Source organism: Cydia fagiglandana, chromosome 19 (genome assembly GCF_963556715.1).
Source record: "Cydia fagiglandana chromosome 19, ilCydFagi1.1, whole genome shotgun sequence".
Classification (NCBI taxonomy): Eukaryota; Metazoa; Arthropoda; class Insecta; order Lepidoptera; family Tortricidae; genus Cydia; species Cydia fagiglandana.
In genome coordinates, this window is record NC_085950.1 from 1646156 (window position 1) to 1665456 (window position 19301).

At 39.0% G+C, this 19301-nt stretch overlaps 1 protein-coding gene across 1 annotated transcript; it reads right to left on the minus strand.

Moving 5' to 3' along the window:
* Positions 1-1044: 1044 nt before the first annotated feature.
* Positions 1045-2245, minus strand: LOC134674163 (uncharacterized). The gene is made up of 2 exons (XM_063532219.1): positions 1627-2245; positions 1045-1566 (listed from the first exon to the last, which is right to left on the minus strand). The coding sequence occupies exons 1-2, from the start codon at positions 2243-2245 to the stop codon at positions 1220-1222; spliced, it is 966 nt and encodes a 321-aa protein (XP_063388289.1). The 3' UTR covers positions 1045-1219.
* Between the last annotated feature and the right edge of the window lie 17056 nt (positions 2246-19301).

Genomic DNA, 19301 nt, shown 5'->3' on the forward strand with positions numbered 1-19301 from the left:
TCCATGGACTATTCTGTGGTTTAATACAAGTGCTTTTGCGAGGAGCATGTGCGTTAAATAGGGAAATAAGGTAAAAGTTAAATAATTGTACCATTGAACCAATAGTAGGCAGGGTAGTTACATCTTCCCATTTGATATTGTGTAGATCACGCTCGAACGCAGTTAAATTAATTTCCTTGAGCGGCCTATACGTAATAAATCTAGGAGCCGGTTTTTCCATTTTAATGTTGATTTTGCATGTGACAAATGCGTGCGCACTAAGGTCCGGTATGTAGTCGACGGAAGTGACAGATACTGGTGCATCGGTGCAAATCAGATCTAAAAGTGTACTACTGTGGTCTGTGAAATGTGTAGGCTGGTCAACATACTGTTTAAGGTTAAAACACCGTAAAAAATTCGATAATTTTTGCGCACTCCCATCATTTGCATTTAACATGTTAATATTAAAATCTCCTAGTAAAATTGTAAAGTCATAATTTGCAAATGAGCTCACAGATTCGCTCAATGAGTCCAAAAAGATGTCAACAGACATCCACGGCGGGCGATAGGCAGTACCAATAGCGACCTTCGCACCCCTAACATTAAGACTAAGCCACATTTGTTCGATGGGTTTTGTAACGGGATGAGTTAACACGCGCGCATTGATACCGCATCTTACATAATACCCCACTCCACCACCGCGTGACCGCATATCTAAAGGTCGGGCGACGTGCTTTAGTTTGTATCCAGGTACAACGGGTGCGCGTGCGCTCTGCCCTTCCTTGAGCCATGTTTCACATATAGCCATAATGTCGACTGAATGGTTTTGCATTGCTACTATAAATTCATCATGCTTTGTACCTAACGAACAGGGGTTCAACAAACCAACCAAAAGTTTATTGTTTCTATTTATCATTTTGAAAACGAATAACAGTAAACAATGTTTCGAGACAAAACCAACCGGTAAATAGCAATTGAAGCATGGCTGTGTAGGACGCGGCAATGTTAAATATGTGCAGGTTTAAGCATAAAATCATTTTTATTCGTACTATTCGTAGTGTAAATAAGTGGCAAAGTGTGTTATTATTTTTAGTGCGATTGGTGCGGTTATTGTGTATATTATTGGTGTAAATCTTATTTATATGTTTGTTTGTGGTAATAAAACTAATCAAAGACGGTAATAATAATAAAGCGTTAGAACAAATTACAATATATAAACAAACGTTAAGATGCAATGTGCTCAGCAAACAGAAGCACTGGCAAAAACCTCTGGAATGTCAGATTCTGAGCGAAGCCGGCGAGCAGCAGAATCCTTGTTCCGACGAACATACACTCGTCCATCTTTGGTCCACTGGTACCGCCAGTCCAACCGCTTGCACTCTTGTCGAGCAAGATAGAACAATGTTCTGTTCGTTCTCGTCAGACGCTCGTTGACGTAGAACCTGCACGGGCTGCCCGGCAAGCCGAAGTCCGCAGTGTCAGCTCCACGGCGGACGCGCGCCGCTCGCAGCAGCTCCGCGCGAGGCCCGCGGCGGGCCAGCCTGACGACGAGCGGGCGCGGGCGAACCCTTGCCGCCCTAGCAGCCCCTGCAGCATCACCCGGCGAGCTCCCAGCCTCGGCAGCGGCCGGTGGTTGACGGTGCGCACCCACACGCTCGGCAAACACTATGTCGCGCTCCTCAAGATCGACCCCGAGTTTGCGAGCAACCAAGCATACAAGGTGAGTCGAGTTCTCGCTTTGAACCTCGGGTATCCCTGTAATTTCCACGTCATTTAGGAGCAGATCCTGGTCACGGTCACATAATTCAATTTTTAATGCTGCCACGGTAGCTGCCAGCTCGCTGTCAGTGGTGGCTGCCGGGCGCTCCTCCATGCGCTCCTCCAGGCACCTAACCCTCTCCTCGACGGCCCCAATACGGCTCGAGTAGCCCTCCACCATATCGCGCAGTTCCGCCATCTCGCGCCGCAGGCCCGCAACCTCGTCGCGCACGGCACCGAACTCCGCGCGAAGCAAGCGTAACTGTTCAGCGACGTCCTGCATTGAAGCGGGTGAAGATAAGTCCTCCTCCCCGAGGTCATCATTCTTTATTGGGGTGTCTGTATTGTCACGTCGGGGGGTCTTAGCTTTGCACGACGGGCAGGCCCAACCGACAGGGACGCGCTGCATGTTAACGCACGCCTTATGGTACACCGAGGGGCATTGGGTGCATTTTGCGACACCTGACGTCGTCATAGGTTTCCCACAAGCCGCCGCGCAATTAACCATCTTGAATACGACCGGTCACAGTGGTTTCACAGATCTGCGTTAGATGGCGCTTTACGCAAAGATTGGATTAAATTACGATATTATTGATTAAAGCACAATGCTGTTGCGCGCGCGTTTACGTAGAGTAAACTATTGCTGGATGTATCACACACAGACTCACTTTCACCGGGAATATACTAGGTTTATGATATTACACTTAACTATAGTTTGATTGTTTTATATGGTGGGTACACTTTTTTTTAAACACTAAGATATTTATTAGTTTTTACGTAGATATAAGCTGAATTACACTTGGATAACTCTGTATGTTATAAATTACTGTATCGTTATTGTATATTTGTCACATTTTATAGAAATAAATTGGTTTATTTATTTTAAAACTGTTTGTATAAATAGCGATGAATTAAAGGAAATGAATGAAAGTATTAATGTAATGACAAGATCACAGTTTAGGAAGGCTTCTGCTACTTCTAGGCAGACTATTGATTCTACAGATGATCGGCCTGATCAACCGAAAATCGTGGAAACACATAGTAAACCTCAGAAGTCGGTAGAATTACAATTTTTGACACTACAAGAATTAATTAAGAAACGGAATCATATACAAGTGTGCGTGGAAAATAAAATATTTCTCTATGATTCATTAAAGAAAATATTGTTTATTAAATATCTAGATTCTTCATCGCAATTATCGCCAGGCGAATTTGTGAAAGAGTTAGATAATTTTTGTAGAAAAATAAACGTTAACGTGATATATATAAAGAAAACTAAAAATAACTACATATTTATAGAGAAATTATTGCATGAATTTAAAAAGTCAGACTGCAGTTCGAACTTAAGACTATGTATTTTAAAAGATTTAATAAGAGTAGACGACAAAGATCAAAGAAAGGTAATATTGAATGATTTCCATCTTTTACCCACCAGTGCCCACGCGGGTATGAGACGGATGTACAATAACGTTAAAAAATATTATTTTTGGCCCAATATGGAGGAAGATATACGGACATTAGTAAGGAGTTGTGATAAATGCCAAAAACATAAGTACTCAATTCCAATAAAAGAACCCATGGTTATTACCACAACCGCCACGTACGCGTTCGAAAAAGTTTTCTTAGATTTAATAGGCCCAGTCGAACTCGATGAGAATAATTATACTTATATACTGACCGTACAGTGCGAATTAACTAAATATGTCGAAGCGTATCCATTGGTTTCAAAGAAGAGTGAGGAAGTCGCTCGAGTATTTGTCAACAATTTCTTACTTAGATATGGCATTCCGAAACGGATAGCGACCGACAAGGGTACAGAGTTCCTGTCAGCTACTTTCAAAGAGGTAAGTAAACTTCTAAATATAGACCAATTGAACTCTACAGCCTACCACCATCAAAGCATAGGTGCGTTGGAAAATACACACAAGCACTTGGCTGCTTTTTTACGTATACAATCAGAAAAGCATCCACAAACATGGAGTACATGGCTGCCTTTCTGGAGTTTTTCTTTTAACACTTCAGTTCACACTGAAACTAAATACACGCCATTTGAACTTGTATACGGTAGGAAATGCTCACTTCCTAGCAATTTAATGGGTAATACTCGTATTGTAGAACCTTTGTACAATCACGAAAGCTAAGTACCCTAAAGAGTTAAAATATAGACTCCAGGTATCTCAAAAAGAGGCTAGAGATAACTTGATAAAATCAAAAATGAAAAGAAAAGAAAAATACGATTGTAATAAGAAACCTATTATGTATAAGCCCAATGATTTAATTTTAATAAAAAATGAAGTAGGCAGTAAGTTAGATAGTATCTTGGGCCCATATAAAGTATTGAAAGATCTTTCACCTAATGTAGAGATAGAAATTAATGGTAAGCCATTGTTAGTTCATAAAAATAGAACTAAGTTTTATTTTACACCAATGTAAAAAAAAAAAAACTTATGTACATAATTTTTTCTTTCTCTTTTCCGTGGGAGTTGTAAGGAGTTAGTTCATAAGTAAGTAATAATGCAATCTTGCTGTTTTTGTAGCTATAAATTACGTGTTTATTGAATAAAACTTGAGTCCTTAATCAGCATCCACTTGTTTAATTGCTCCTCCAACTTCCCGCACCACACATTTTTGACAAAAAGATTATGTATTAGAAATTTATTACACGAAGCCGCTTAGGAATAAAAATACATCCATAAAAACGATTATCATTGCATAAACTAGTTTTTCTACTCGTCAACTATAATTCTTGAATTAAGATTTCTTATACCAAACTTCAATTGGGTATTTTTAATGTATGGGCTCCCAACTCAACTATAATATTCATATCGATACAGTTTAGTCAACTATAATGAAATTGACCAATCACAGCTCGCCTCGATCAAGAGGACGAAACAAAACCATAGCTCAAATTAATTATTTATTTTAGGTTGTAAAGTAGAAACAATTGGTTCATAAGTCAGAAACGCGCATGAGACACCCTTAATATAGCAACATCCAGAGACTACGAAAACCACTTAGTGTTGCTTGTTGGTCTCCATAGGCTATGGTAGCCAAAATCGAGAAAACAACTGTCTAAAAATTTAATTTAGCGCGGAGCAAGTACCAGGGCCTCATGAGTAACAAGAAGGTGTCGTTGACCAACGCGGCGGCCGGGGCGCGTAGTATGAATAAGGTATCGCGGCTGCTCGCGTACCATCTTAGCTGCATACTTTTGGTTTGGTTTGTTTGTATGATTCTACTAGTTTAAAGTATTATTTTTGATGACTCGTAGAAAAAATATTTTTTCTACTCGTCGACTATAATTATTGAATTAAGATTTCTTATACCAAACTTCAATTGGGTATTTTTAATGTGTGGGCTCCCAACTCAACTATAATATTCATTACGATACAGTTTAGTCAACTATAATGAAATTGACCAATCACAGCTCTCCGCGATCAACAGGACGAAACAAAACCATAGCTCAAATTAATTATTTATTTTAGGTTGTATAGTAGAAACAATTGGTTCATAAGTCAGAAACGCGCATGTGATACCCTTAAAATAGCAACATCCATAGACTACGAAAACCACTTAGTGTTGCTTGTTAGTCTCCATAGGCTACGGTGGCCAAAATCGAGAAAACAACTGTTTAAAAATTTAATTTAGCGCGGAGCAAGTACCAGGGCCTCATGAGTTACGAGAAGGTGTCGTTGACCAATGCGCCGGGCGCGGCGGCGGGGGCGCGTACCAGTATGAAGGTATCGCGGCTGCTTGCGTATCTTAGCTGTGTACACTTTTGGTTTGGTTTGTTTGTATGATTCTACTAGTTTAAAGTATAATTTTTTTTGGCTCGTAGAAAAAGTATTGTATACAATAGTGATATAATCAAGCTTTTCAATCTCGTACCTGACTTAGGCAACTCAGCAAGCTTCGTTGCCTAAACACGGTACTCGACTGAAAAGCTCTCTATTATATCACGATTGTATAAAATACTAGTATACAATAGTGATATAATCAAGCTTTTCAATCTCGTACCTGACTTCACTTTTTGAAAAGCTCTCTATTATATCACGATTGTATAAAATACTATTATACAATCGTGATATAATAGAGAGCTTTTCAGTCGAGTACCGTGTTTAGGCAACGAAGCTTGCTGAGTTGCCTAATTCAGGTACGAGATTGAAAAGCTTGATTATATCACTATTGTATACAATACTTTTTCTATGAGTCAACAAAAATAATACTTTAAACTAGTAGAATCATACAAACAAACCAAACCAAAAGTATGCAGATGGTACGCGAGCAGCCGCGATACCTTAATCATACTACGCGCCCCGGCCGCCGCGCCCGGCGCCATGGTCAACGACACCTTCTCGTAACTCATGAGGCCCTGGTACTTGCTCCGCGCTAAATTAAATTTTTAGACAGTTGTTTTCTCGATTTTGGCCACCGTAGCCTATGGAGACTAACAAGCAACACTAAGTGGTTTTCGTAGTCTATGGATGTTGCTATATTAAGGGTGTCACATGCGAGTTTCTGACTTATGAACCAATTGTTTCTACTATACAACCTAAAATAAATAATTATTTTGAGCTATGGTTTTGTTTCGTCCTCTTGATCGCGGCGAGCTGTGATTGGTCAATTTCATTATAGTTGACTAAACTGTATCGATATGAATATTATAGTTGAGTTGGAAGCCCATACATTAAAAATACCCAATTGAAGTTTGGTATAAGAAATCTTAATTCAAGAATTATAGTCGACGAGTAGAAAAAATACTATATTTAACTGTTAACTGTGAATAAAAAATTCAAAACCATTTTCGGTTACTAATGTAGTTTTAAAGTGACGTCACAAAGTTTGCGAATCTTCCCTCTCCTTTGTCACAACATGTCACATTTTCTTGACCCCCTGCCCCCCTCAACGTGTGACGTAATTAATGAATGAGCCCTTAACAGGCGAATTGACATCACCCGTGCCAACAAGAGCCAACAGGAGTGGTCATTTCTCCATACAAACGTCGACCATACAAACGACTGTTTCCTCCGTGGGTTTTGATGCTAGAGCAATGATTTTTTCAAAACAGATTTATATTGTCAATATCTGTGTCGGACCGTTTTGCTTTTTTTGATATCTTTGCTTTTTAAGGCGCTAGAGCCCTTCAAAAATGGCCAAAATGGCCTCATTGACTATGCCGCAATGTGAGGAATAGTAGGTATTCAAAACTGATATCAATTAGCCAAAAAAGCAAAACGGTCCGACACAAATAATTTCATAATCATTTAGATTTCCAAATTTGGTTACGATTGGTTTTGGAGTTTTGGAGGAGGAAACAGTCGAGTACGAAACCTCGATTTTTGAGATTTTACGCAGGATTTTTCGCCTTGTCGTTATCGTACTAGTTTTAGGAGCCGCTTCCGTTCTCCGCTCCGCGAGACGGGTAATCGGGTATATTTGCCTAAAATATTTAAAACTCAGGCCGCTTAGCCAACATGCCAATCGCTTACGCTTCGTAGCGATCGAAACGCAACTGTCACTGTCACACTAATATGAAAGAGTGACAGAGAGACACCAAGCGTTTCGTTGTCGAAGTGATAGCGATTGTCACCTTGGCTAGGCCGGCAGCTCCTGTTTCGTCTTTGCTACACTATAGTACAGTTAAATGGCAGTACTACAGTAGTACCTAATGCCAGTGGGGTGACAGTCCTCCTTTCGGGTATTCTCGGCTCCGTTTTATTCGGCTCAGCATTGCTACGAGCAATTAGGGTTGGCACTATTTGATGTTCGTTTGGGTGCACAGATAAGATAATGACTTGAATTTAGACAACCCTAAATAGCCGAAAGGGATAGTGCGATACATCAGACAGGGACAGTGTGTTTCGTCCCTAAATCGCTATCAAACTGCTTCTACATTACAATTGCCAAAAAACCGGCCAAGTGCGAGTCAGACTCGCGGGCGATGAGTTCCGTACCATTTGGCAAAAAAGTTGTATGGGAAAAGTTTATGTACTGGGTAATTTATTCAATAACAAAACTTATACAAACTATTATTAAAATTAAGTATAAACTAAATAAATTAAAACTAAAACTAATAAAATAAATAAATAAGACTTACCCACCTACCTTAGGTCCCCCAGATCTGTCCCCTGCGGAAGGGTGCCCATAAGGCTGGCTACATTCCCACGCTGAATAGCTATGCCTATTCTTTGGCCTAGGAATGAGCCAGCCCTAGGGTCACCCGTGGTTTCTAATAGTCTTTTTTTTTAGGCCTTTAAAAAGATTGTGAGCGTCACGACACCACGGCCCCAGGGTCTCTACCGCGAACGCCGCAAATATGTGGTTGTTTGTAAGACCAGCATATTTGCGGCGTTTTAGGGTTTCAGCCGCTGCTGCCGCGCCGCCAGCTCTCTGAGACGTGGCGACTAGATGGGACGGCGCTAGGGTGTCTACACATGTGGCATCCCAGATGAGCGGCCGTCCCATCTGCCAGGGGATGAGGGTTATTCCATCGGGCCTCTTGTCATGTACTTAAATATTTATTTTATTTTGTTTTAAGTGCTTGTTGTCATAGTTGTGCTTGCGGTAACAGAAATACACCATCTGTGAAAATTTCAACTGCCGAACTATCACGGTTCATGGTGACAGACAGGCGGACAGGATAGTGCCGGGGCCGGGCCGGAGCTTCCGGCGCTTTTTCTATGGAAAGCACCATTAGCTGTCCTAGTAAATGATAAGTCGGACGTCTCAGCCCGGACACGGCCCGGTCTACCGTGAGTCATCCTTAAAAATTTCATTTGATATTTCGTACATACATAAGTTCCAAGAACCTCATTGGTACGAGCGTATTGCTACTGAAAATGGCCACCAAATCAGATTTAATGCTCACCAAATCAGACAAGCATATTCGAGTAAATTGAGATTAATCAAAGCTGGATTATGCTCTGAACTGAACTACGATACTGAACTGAGCAGCAATTCCCGAAATCGTACAGTTAGCTTATTGTCAGAATATTAGATTATAGGGAGACCGAGGTGAGTTAAAACAGAGGTAAGTTGAAACAACGTAATTTTTGAGATATATATAAATGATATCGTGGTGAAAAAAAAACGTCGTTTAGCCGCGTCCCGCTGTGGTCCATCAATATGCATCCTTGCCTCAATTATAAGTACCGCAAAATTAACCTTGTTTCAACTTACCTCTGTTTTAACTCACCTCGGACTCCCTACCATTTGACGGGAAAATGAACGATAGACAAAGGATTAGCCGTCGGGGTCCATTAGAAAGCTAAAAACTATACCTACTATTTGACGGGATTTACTACCTTTCAACCTTCCAACCTAGAGGGGAAACTAGGCCTTGTTGGTGCAGTTTCCTCACGATGTATTCCTTCACCGAAAAACAACTGGTAAATATCAAATGATATTTTGTACACAAGTTCCGAAAAACTCATTGGTATGAGTATGAGCCGGGGGGACGTCACAAATCTCAATTAGGGCAATCTATAAAAAGGGACCTTATTGTCGATGGCGCTTACGCTGCACATGCGTCACAATTGGGCTCCAAGTTACATCAACTGGCATTATTCAAGACCTAGTCTCCGTTTTCCCGCGTCTGTTGTGCAAATCAAGTCTTAATTAAGTCGAGAACTCGCTTAGAGCTCAAATGAGCATTAGATTGAGATACAGTCAGCTGCGAAAATTTCGTTAGTAAACTAGAGCTTGTACACAAATCACGCGAGGTTCTACTTATAGGGGGAGGGGGGTCACGAAAAAATCACGATAGATCACGTTGGGGGAGGGGGGGTATAAGGAAACCTCACGTGTATTTTTCTATATACAACACTATTTATCTTAAAATTAGGTCGAATGAAAAAATTACAAAAAAATACACGTGAGGTTGTATGGGGGAGGGGGGCGGCTCACCAAAAACCTCACCAAATATCACCAAGTTTGGGTAAAAAAGTAGCCGAAAACACGTCGCGTGATTTGTGCACAACCCCCTAGCCTTCTCTTGCGATCTCGATCGAAAATTTTATGACTACACTTTATAAAACAAAGTCCCCCGCCGCGTCTGTTTGTGTGTATGTATGTTCGCGATAAGCTCAAAAACTACTGAATAGATTTTCATGCGGTTTTCACTTGTCGATAGAGTAACTCTTGCGGATGTATAATTTGTTAACCCGTGCGCAGCCGGGGCGGGTAGCTAGTCGTTAGTAAACTAGTCTCCAATTACGTTTGCGTCTGGATAGTTTTATTTTATTTTGACGACCGGTCTGGCCTAGTGGGTAGTGACCTAGTGACCCTGTCTGCTAAGCCGATGGTCCTGGGTTCGAATCCCAGTAAGGGCATTTATTTGTGTGATGAACACTAATATTTGTTCCTGAGTCATGGGTGTTATCTATGTATATAGTATGTATTTATCTATATAAGTATGTATATCGTCGCCTAGCACCCATAGTACAAGCTTTGCTTAGTTTGGGGCTAGGTTGATCTGTGTAAGATGTCCCCAATATTTATTTATTTTATTTATTTTATTTTATTTTGCTACGTACGAGGTCGTGTCTCGTGTCACTCTAGGTACGTTGATAAAAATTGACACTGAGTGAGTGACTTGGGATAACTTTACCTAGAAATAGGACTCCTAGGAGATTAAATAATTCCTGCCTTTATCATTTTGGGCAACAAATATTTTTACACTGAGCGTTTTCTACCCATTTTTTGCGCCCTTAAGCTGACCACTGACTAACAGGCCGCCGGACTATATCGGCCTGTCAGTTAGAACAAAAATTGCCGAACAACTGACCGGCCGCTATCGTCCGGCGGACTGTTAGTCAGCGGTCAGCTTTATAATACGCTGTAAGTAAACAAGCAAACTGACCATTGTTTAGGTCCAGAATACCTCTTTCTGGTACGACATTCATTAAAAAAACGGTTGATATTTTTATTCAAATAACTGAATAGAATTCATATTCCAATTACAAAATAACAGCGAATTGAATCACAAAAAAAGCGGCTAAGTGCGAGTTGGTTCGCGTTTCTAGAGTTCCGTACATAAGTCCGACTCACGCTTGACTGCACATTTCTAATAGGTTTTCCTGTCATCTATAGGCAAACAACTATTTTGTGTATTTTTTTCAAAATTTTAGGCCCAGTAGGTTCAGAGATAAAGTGGGGGAGAATGGTCATTTATTGACTATTCTCTTAAATAACTTCGAACCTATGTATTTTAAAATCATAAAAAAAAACATGTCCATCTTTGGGTCACTAATTTACATATGTGTACCAAATTTAAACTTAATTGGTCAAGTATAGGTAGTTTCTGATAGGCTGTGACAGACGGACAGACAGACAGACGCACGAGTGGTCCTATAAGGGTTCCGTTTTTTTCCTTTTGAGGTACGGAACCCTAAAAAAGATGGCGGTCGTCGTAATTAGAAGCTCGCAGTGTCGTCAAGTGTCGCGAAGTGTCGTCGAGTGTCGTGGAGGGTTGCGAAGTGTCGCGGAGTGGTGCGGCGACACAAATTGTGTAACGGGGTTGCGTTGATTTCGAATAAAAATGAATTCGTATTGAAAGCTTTTGTTTAAAAATTAATATTGAGGTACCCTTATTGGGTTGGGTGGTCAGATGGCAGTCGCTTTCGTAAAAACTAGTGCCCACGCAAATTCTTGAGATTAGTTGCCAAGCGGAGCCCAGGCTCCCATGAGCCGTGGCAAAAATGCCGGGATAACGCGAGGAAGATGATAACCATTATTCATAAAACTTTACGGGTCCCTTTCTTACAACTACATTTTCAAGTCAAAATAACAGATTATGACAAAAGATTAGGGTATTTGACTGTGTTTAAAATAAAATATTGACATGAAGCACTAGTAGAGAATAGAGAAACGTAGACAGTTATTTTTAGACACAATTTATATTTTAAAACCCGTATAATGTAGAGGTCTTGCTTTCATGATTCCAACCTTAAGGTTCCAACCTTATTGAAATGTTTAATTGTGAAATTAAATAAACATTTTTAGGATTCCGTACCTCAAAAGTAAAAACGAAACCCTTATTAGGATCACTCATGTCTGTCTGTCGGTCTGTCCGACCATTGGCTCGGACCCGGACCTTTTAGCGTGTATCCTATAATCTTCCTAACGATGTCGCACCTATAAACTGTAGACCTTCGTGTCTCAGTGAGCTCGTGTGTGCCATTGTTGTCTCGTGAGTGGCGGCTCGGCGCTCTGCAAGCTGCAATCGCGGTGCACCCCGTACACCCCTGGCATAGAGAAACATAGTATTTTTTTCTCTATGCCCCTGGTCAGGCGTGGCTCACTCCGCGATTTCGTGGCTTTGCTACTGGTAGCTAAAAGTACATCCGTTCCTACCCCAATTTTGGGGAATGCCATAAGCCGCGTGTGGCGCTGTCGCCACCTAGCGGCCATATCTGTGCTGATCCTAACAGACAAGTTTTGTTAGAGAGTGAGTCTTCTGTACCTATAGCACTATTATTTATTCTGTGCCCTGGTATAGGGTCCCTTTGTAAGATAAATTTTGTATCTTTTTGCAGTAACCTAGTTCTTATAAAAATAATATAAAAAAAGCAAAACGTACAGACACAGATATTGGTAATATTGAATTCATGTTTAAATAATTGGCCAAGCACGAAGTCAAGACTACGGTGTTCAGAGCACCGTACGACACATCCCTAGGTGGTTTTAAGTTTGGATACTAATACTAATTCATCCCATAAGTACATTTTATTGACTAGGAAATAAGAAGGTAATGTCTGGGAGCTCTGGGACCTTGGAGTTTGGACTTCTATTAAAGTCCTCTGGGCTAGTATAGGTAATGTAGAAGTTACAAAGCTTCTACCTTAGATATATTTTTTAGAGATTAAAGATTTTATTTACCACCTTGTCGGGTTGACTGTATATCCATACCAAATTACAGCTTTCTAACACTAACAATCAACCTCATCTTGGAGGTGAAAAGAGGAAAAATCGTAAGTCCCATTTCGGCCAACCGAAATCAAGAACGTTTATATAATATAGGCCTAATACCGTTTATCTAAAACGTTTGGTGAAGGCACATTTCTAGTAGAAACAAATTATTATGAATTTCTCTGTAATTTGTACAAACCATTTCGTAAACTGACATTCCGCTAAACTGTTGTTTTTACATCTTACTAGCATCCATATCATATTGAAGTATGATATTCTTCCACTTGTCTGAACATTTTCATTATTATTGATTCTTTTTCGTGAGAATGGCTTTTTCTGCCACGGCACTTTGCCAATTATTGATTCTTTCAAACACCAAAATAGTTGACAATTTAATATACGTCAGAGTTGACAGGCAACTTCGAGCATGAAAAACTAAATCCGTCAAAAATACTGGGTATACGAAGCCGGTGTTGCTCGAAGGGGTATACATACAACCTCCTAATCTTTTATATAGTCGCAATTGTTGTATTTTAAACTTGTAGACTGGGCAGGCACGACTCAAAAAGGAATAATATTACAATTAAGTCTGTGATTCGGCATTTCTCGGTTTTTGACGTTAGGCTTGTTTCTGACTCAAAATATAATTAACGTAAAGTATTAATCAATTTGCTCATGTTTCATATAAGTCACAGAAATAAGTACCTAATAATAAATGTCTAAGTTTTAGTACAAGTAGGGTAACTGCGTCAGGTTGCCGTCCAGTACCTGTTTCCGTCCACTTGGCGGAGTTGCTACAAAGAATTGCGTATAATTTGAATATAAACCTAACTTACCGGACAATTTTGGACTTATTGTACATCAGTTTTTAAAAGCAAAAATATTTTAGAAGAACTGGAATTCATGAGTACCAAATCTTAACTGACATTTTTGTCACTCAAACAAGTTTGATCAAGATCGGCTTACTTTATATTTCGTCAACTTTATCTTTGTTTCCAAAAACTGTGAATTGTGAATTTTAATTTCTTTTTCGTAACAGAACAGTATCTAGTTGCTGCTCTCACCGATCGGTTTAAAAATATACATACTTTATACAATTAATACATAAATGTAATGGTACTTAATGAAAAGGAATAGGTACTGTTTCGACGAATCAGATACTCTCAGTAAAATCTATAGGTAGATGACGCCATAGCTGTTAATAAATATTGAAAGACTTTATTATCTCTATTCTATCGCTGTACTAACTCTATGTGCTCTAATGTGAAAAAAAAACACAACGACAGTGAAGAACGGAATTCCTAATTTAAATTTGAACTGATAAACTCCAATAATAAATATGATTCTTACTGAGCACACTGCGATTGTTCGGCCTCTTTCAGAATATGAAGTTTACTATTCTCGTTGATTTATAAGAAAAATGATTAATGTGTCAGTCAATAAAGTCATGTAGTTTTATAAACACGTTTTTTACTTTAATTTAACATAATTCACAATAATAACGTGAACATGGTCCTAAACGAACCGGATAACTAGAAAGACTGTGATCTAAAGTTATACAAATATTGTTCGTCATATCATACATCAAGATTTACTTAAAGATTCGCATACAACATGAGTTCTGTAGAAAAGCTATTGATACTTCAAACGGACGGCTTGAAGATGATTCAAAAGGCTTATGATAACTTCAATAAGTCACCGAAAGAGAGAATTACGGTGGGATACATACAAAGTCGATTAGAAACTTTAGAAAATAATTACACAGAATTTAAAGGTATACATCAAAAATTGGTTACAACTGTTTCCGAGGAAGACAAATGCGCAATATCATATTTTTCTGAAGATCTGTACGATACTTTTTATGAATGTTACTTTATATACAAAGGCGAACTGAAGACAACTTTACAGCAGTTGTATACCGAAATAAAAGACAACCAAACTACAAAAAACACTTCAGGTAATCATACGTCTAAGGGTGAAATAAAACTACCACGAATCACGATTCCTACTTTTAGTGGCGATTGCACAGAATGGCAATCATTTCATGATTTGTTCATCACTTTAATTCACAAGAACAGCTCACTCGACGACGTTCAACGTATGTATTACCTCAAGATTCATCTGAAAGGTGAAGCGGAATATCTATTGAGACAATTTTCAATTGCTGCCGAAAATTACACACGAGCATGGACCCTTTTAAACAAGCGGTATAATAACACAAGGTTCATTGCTTACTGTATTTTTAAGAAGCTTTTCGGCCTAAAGACAATTATTCATGAATCTGCATCTGAATTGAAACAACTACTCGACATATCAGTCGAATGTTTAAATACTCTGAAGAATCTTGGCTTACCAACACATGAATGGGACGCAATCATTATTTTTATCGTTGTGTCAAGATTGGATCCAGAAACTCACAAGCATTGGGAGGAGTTGATCAATGAAGAGGACACAAACGTTTTTCCAACCTTTGATAAGTTAAAGTCGTTTTTGGAGACTAGATACAAGACGCTTGAGATGGTGGAACTGGTTAACGAGAGGTACAGACCTGTTATTTCGAAGACATTCCATGCCACAACATTCCATGCCACAATCAGTGAAGATAAAGGAGATATACAATGCACATTCTGTAAGAACAAGCACTACATTTACAACTGTAAACAGTTCTCAAAGCAACCAATAGAAGAAAGGTACGAATTCGTTCAAAGGAATAATCTCTGTTTCAACTGCCTTATACCAAGTCATGCAGCGAGGTATTGTAGACAGAAGACATCATGTCAGGTGTGCAAAAGGTGGCATCATTCGTTATTACATCGACATCATCGAAGGACAATACAAACACATACGAATAAGTTTTACATAGCAAGAGCTATAAATAAAGAAGCCTCAAAAATGACAGCACATATCAATCCAAATGGAGAGACGTCAAATTTTGAACAACTGGTCTGTAAAACAGAAAAGAAAGTTGAAGAGCCAGCAGTCGCGGCTCGAGGTGTTGAGTTATCGAATTTAAAGAGAACAACAACTGGCAGTTTGGCTTCTGGTAGCAGCGGAGACAAGAACGTACACTTTAAAAATAAGGTAGAATTACACACCTCGTCGAATACACAGAGAATCAGATGTTTTCATGTCACACGTCGAGTTAGGGAGGATAACGACTCTAAGAGATTCCTGAAAAATGAAACTGAAAGTTGTACAAATATGCAAACTTGCTTAAAGAAAGAAGATATATGCACGCAAGTTTTTGAATATTACCTCAACAACAAACGGTCATACTAAGGATTATCCTTTACACGTACTGCTGAAAAAAGATGTTGAGCATATGATGAAACCAAGCGGAGAAATAACACCGCAGGCGATATGGATGAGAGATAATGCAAAGATACAGCAACAATATAAGGGACAGGTATTGTCATCGAACATCAATCCTCGCGCTAAGGTTAAACTCAAACTTATTTCATCCTCACCAGGTCAGAGAGAACATTTCGTTCACGGTGGGCAGTGAATATTGCAATGTTAGTATATTATAATACAGTTTTTATATTGGTAGCTGGTAGGTGGCGGTACTTGTATATCGTTGCAATGTAACTCTTAATTTATGTTTTAGCCTTTTAAAAGAAGATTTATTTTATATTCAAAAATATCCTTGAATGTATTTCTATCTGTTAGAAGATGATGATGTCTTTATACAGTTAGATGATGGAAACGTAGGTAATATGCAGTTAGTTTGGCTGTAATAATTAGTAAGATTTATACATATATTCTGAAAGCTTAGTTATATATAACAAACATAGTATAAAATAGAGTATTTTGGTGGGCAGTATGTTCGGCCTCTTTCAGAATATGAAGTTTACTATTCTCGTTGATTTATAAGAAAAATGATTAATGTGTCAGTCAATAAAGTCATGTAGTTTTATAAACACGTTTTTTACTTTAATTTAACATAATTCACAATAATAACGTGAACAGCGATAGTCCATTGGTTGGAAAGCCCGTTCGAAATTTAAACTTATTTGCTTTATAATAAGGTTGCATTTAGCAGATCTTTTACTCTCTCATACTTATAGTAGGCTATTCAGAAAAAAAATGCAATATCTCACAAAAGTAAGTAAGTAGAATTAAACTTTGTATCAAAGACATAAGTCATAAATTTCAATGTCAAAGTTTTAAGTAAGGATCTTTCTTACTAAATTACTTCTTAATATGAATGACCAGTGTAAGCATCAGTTAGCTAGCCCTAAGCAACCAAAGATCAGGCTGCAGTTTAAAAACTAATAAAGTTAGAGTTAACCTGATAATTTTCCCGCCGTCTCCATACTCGATTTAGTTGGTTATTGACTGGTCAGCTGCCTGTTAGCTATAGTTTTCCCGAAAATCGCCAGGACAGAGGTGAAAATTTTTGTATGAAAACTTGCAACTTTAAATGCATTTTTTATCGAAACTATTGCATTCTAAAATGAAGTCAAAATCAGTCCATCGACTCAATTTTTTGCAAGCTTTCTAATGGTACCTCACACGATTCTTACAATTGAAAATAAAATTCAGCCTACCCCTCTTAACCCCTAAATTTCCCCCTAAAATCAGAAATAAGCAGTTTCGATTTATTCACAGTGTTAGTGATGGTACTTGCCATAACTATTCCAAATTTCAGATACCTGCATCAAACGGTCTTTGAGAAAAACGCATTTAACCGATTTGCAAGACCGAAGTGATCCCATAAGAGCACCGTGAACAAAGTTTTGTACGGTGCTCTAAAAATCCATCAAAAATCTAGGGCCAAAATCCAGTGAGGAAAATGTCGAGAACGTCTTAAGGGGCCCACTGATTAACAGTCCGCCGGACGGTATCGGCCTGTCAGTTGTTCGGAACTGTCAAAATTTTGTTCTAACTGACAGGCCGATACTGTCCGGCGGACTGTTAATCAGTGGGCCCCTTTAAGACAATTATCGTTGCTTAAGTTAAGATTTGCTAATAATTTAAATTCAAGAGGCAAATGCATATAGTTACATGCACTAATCCCAACTCATACAAAACAATAAACTGCAACTATGCCAAACTCCGCGCACACAAGCATTGTTATAACAAACTTTTGTATTAAATTGTTCCAAAACTGCCCTCTATAGTTTCGACAAGCCGCACTGAATTTCGTATTGTTCTGGCCGTGGATGTAACAGAATGGACTGAGCACATATTACTGGGGCCAGATTCAGATATTAAAATTTGTTAGTTGTTTTGTATCTGTATTTTGATGATGTGTTTTGTATCTGTACTAAGAGATGTATATGGTCTCTTAATGTCGAGTTACAGCCTGGCAAAAAAGAGTAGAAATTAAAAAGTGGCAACACTGTAGTGTCGTCCCTTTCAAACCAATATGTATAAGAAAACGGGACGGCACTACGGTGTTGCCACTTTTTAATTTCTACTCTTTTTTGCCAAGCTGTAACTCGACATTAAGAGACCATATACATCTCTTAGTAATTGTAATACGTTAGATTGAATTGTTAGTTTTATTTTATAAAATTGTTGATGTTATTATTTTTGCCCTTGTGGCCTATTTGCTGAATAAATGTTGATGTTGATGATGTTGATGTTATGATTTTGACATTTAGCTATTATAGAGAAGCCATACCAAACAATGAAATTGTCGCAATCACAACCTGTACCATGCTACCAAAACGTCGTAAGCGTTGTAAAATTCAGCGACCGGAAAACATGTGGCGCAGCTACAGCGCCATTTGTTTCGGATGTCAAGCTAAGGGCCACGTACTCGTATTTTTCTTAGACTTTACCCTTCTATTAGGGTTCCGTACCCAAAGGGTAAAACGGGACCCTATTACTAAGACTTCGCTGTCCGTCCGTCCGTCCGCCCGTCCGTCCGTCTGTCACCAGGCTGTATCTCACGAACCGTGATAGCTAGACAGTTGAAATTTTCACAGATGATGTATTTCTGTTGCCGCTATAACAACAAATACTAAAAACAGAATAAAATAAAGATTTAAATGGGGCTCCCATACAACAAACGTGATTTTTGAGCAAAGTTAAGCAACGTCGGGAGTGGTCAGTACTTGGATGGGTGACCGTTTTTTTTTTGCTTTTTTTTTGCAATATGGTACGGAACCCTTCGTGCGCGAGTCCGACTCGCACTTGCCCGGTTTTTTACAATTAATCTCTTTGCTATTGAGCTCCTATATAATTATGGCAATCGGCTTCTTAGCGCCACTTGCACCATTCCACTAACCCGGGGTTAAGCGGTTAAACCGTAAACCCAGTGTCAAATTGTACTGGTAACCATGGTAACTGCAGGTTTAACCAGTTAACCCCGGGTTAGTGAATGGTGCAAGTGGCTTTTAAAGTCCTGTCTCCGCAATAATATTTAATTCTAGAATCTACTGTACGTATTGTATTCGTGCGCTCCCAAGACTAACTACACGCTCGTTTCCTTGCAATATCATAAATCTATCCATATATCCCAAACCTCACAACTCTCCACCAATATCCCATCGAATACCAACCTTATTTCTATTGCTATATGTTTTATTTTCAAATAAAGTTTACGTTACGAAGTGAGGTTTCGAAAGTAAGGGAAACAACGAAGAACCGAGATTGTTTCGTAGATGTGAATTGAGGCGTACTTAGCGATATTGGAATGTGAGGCG

Excerpts from the sequence above, each read along its gene's own strand:
- LOC134674163 (XM_063532219.1), bottom strand. The coding sequence starts at position 2,245 with ATGGTTAATTGCGCGGCGGCTTGTGGGAAACCTATGACGACGTCAGGT. Across the intron at positions 1,567-1,626 it reads AGTGTTTGCCGAGCGTGTGG|GGGCTGCTAGGGCGGCAAGG; the intron begins GTGCGCACCGTC and ends GTGATGCTGCAG.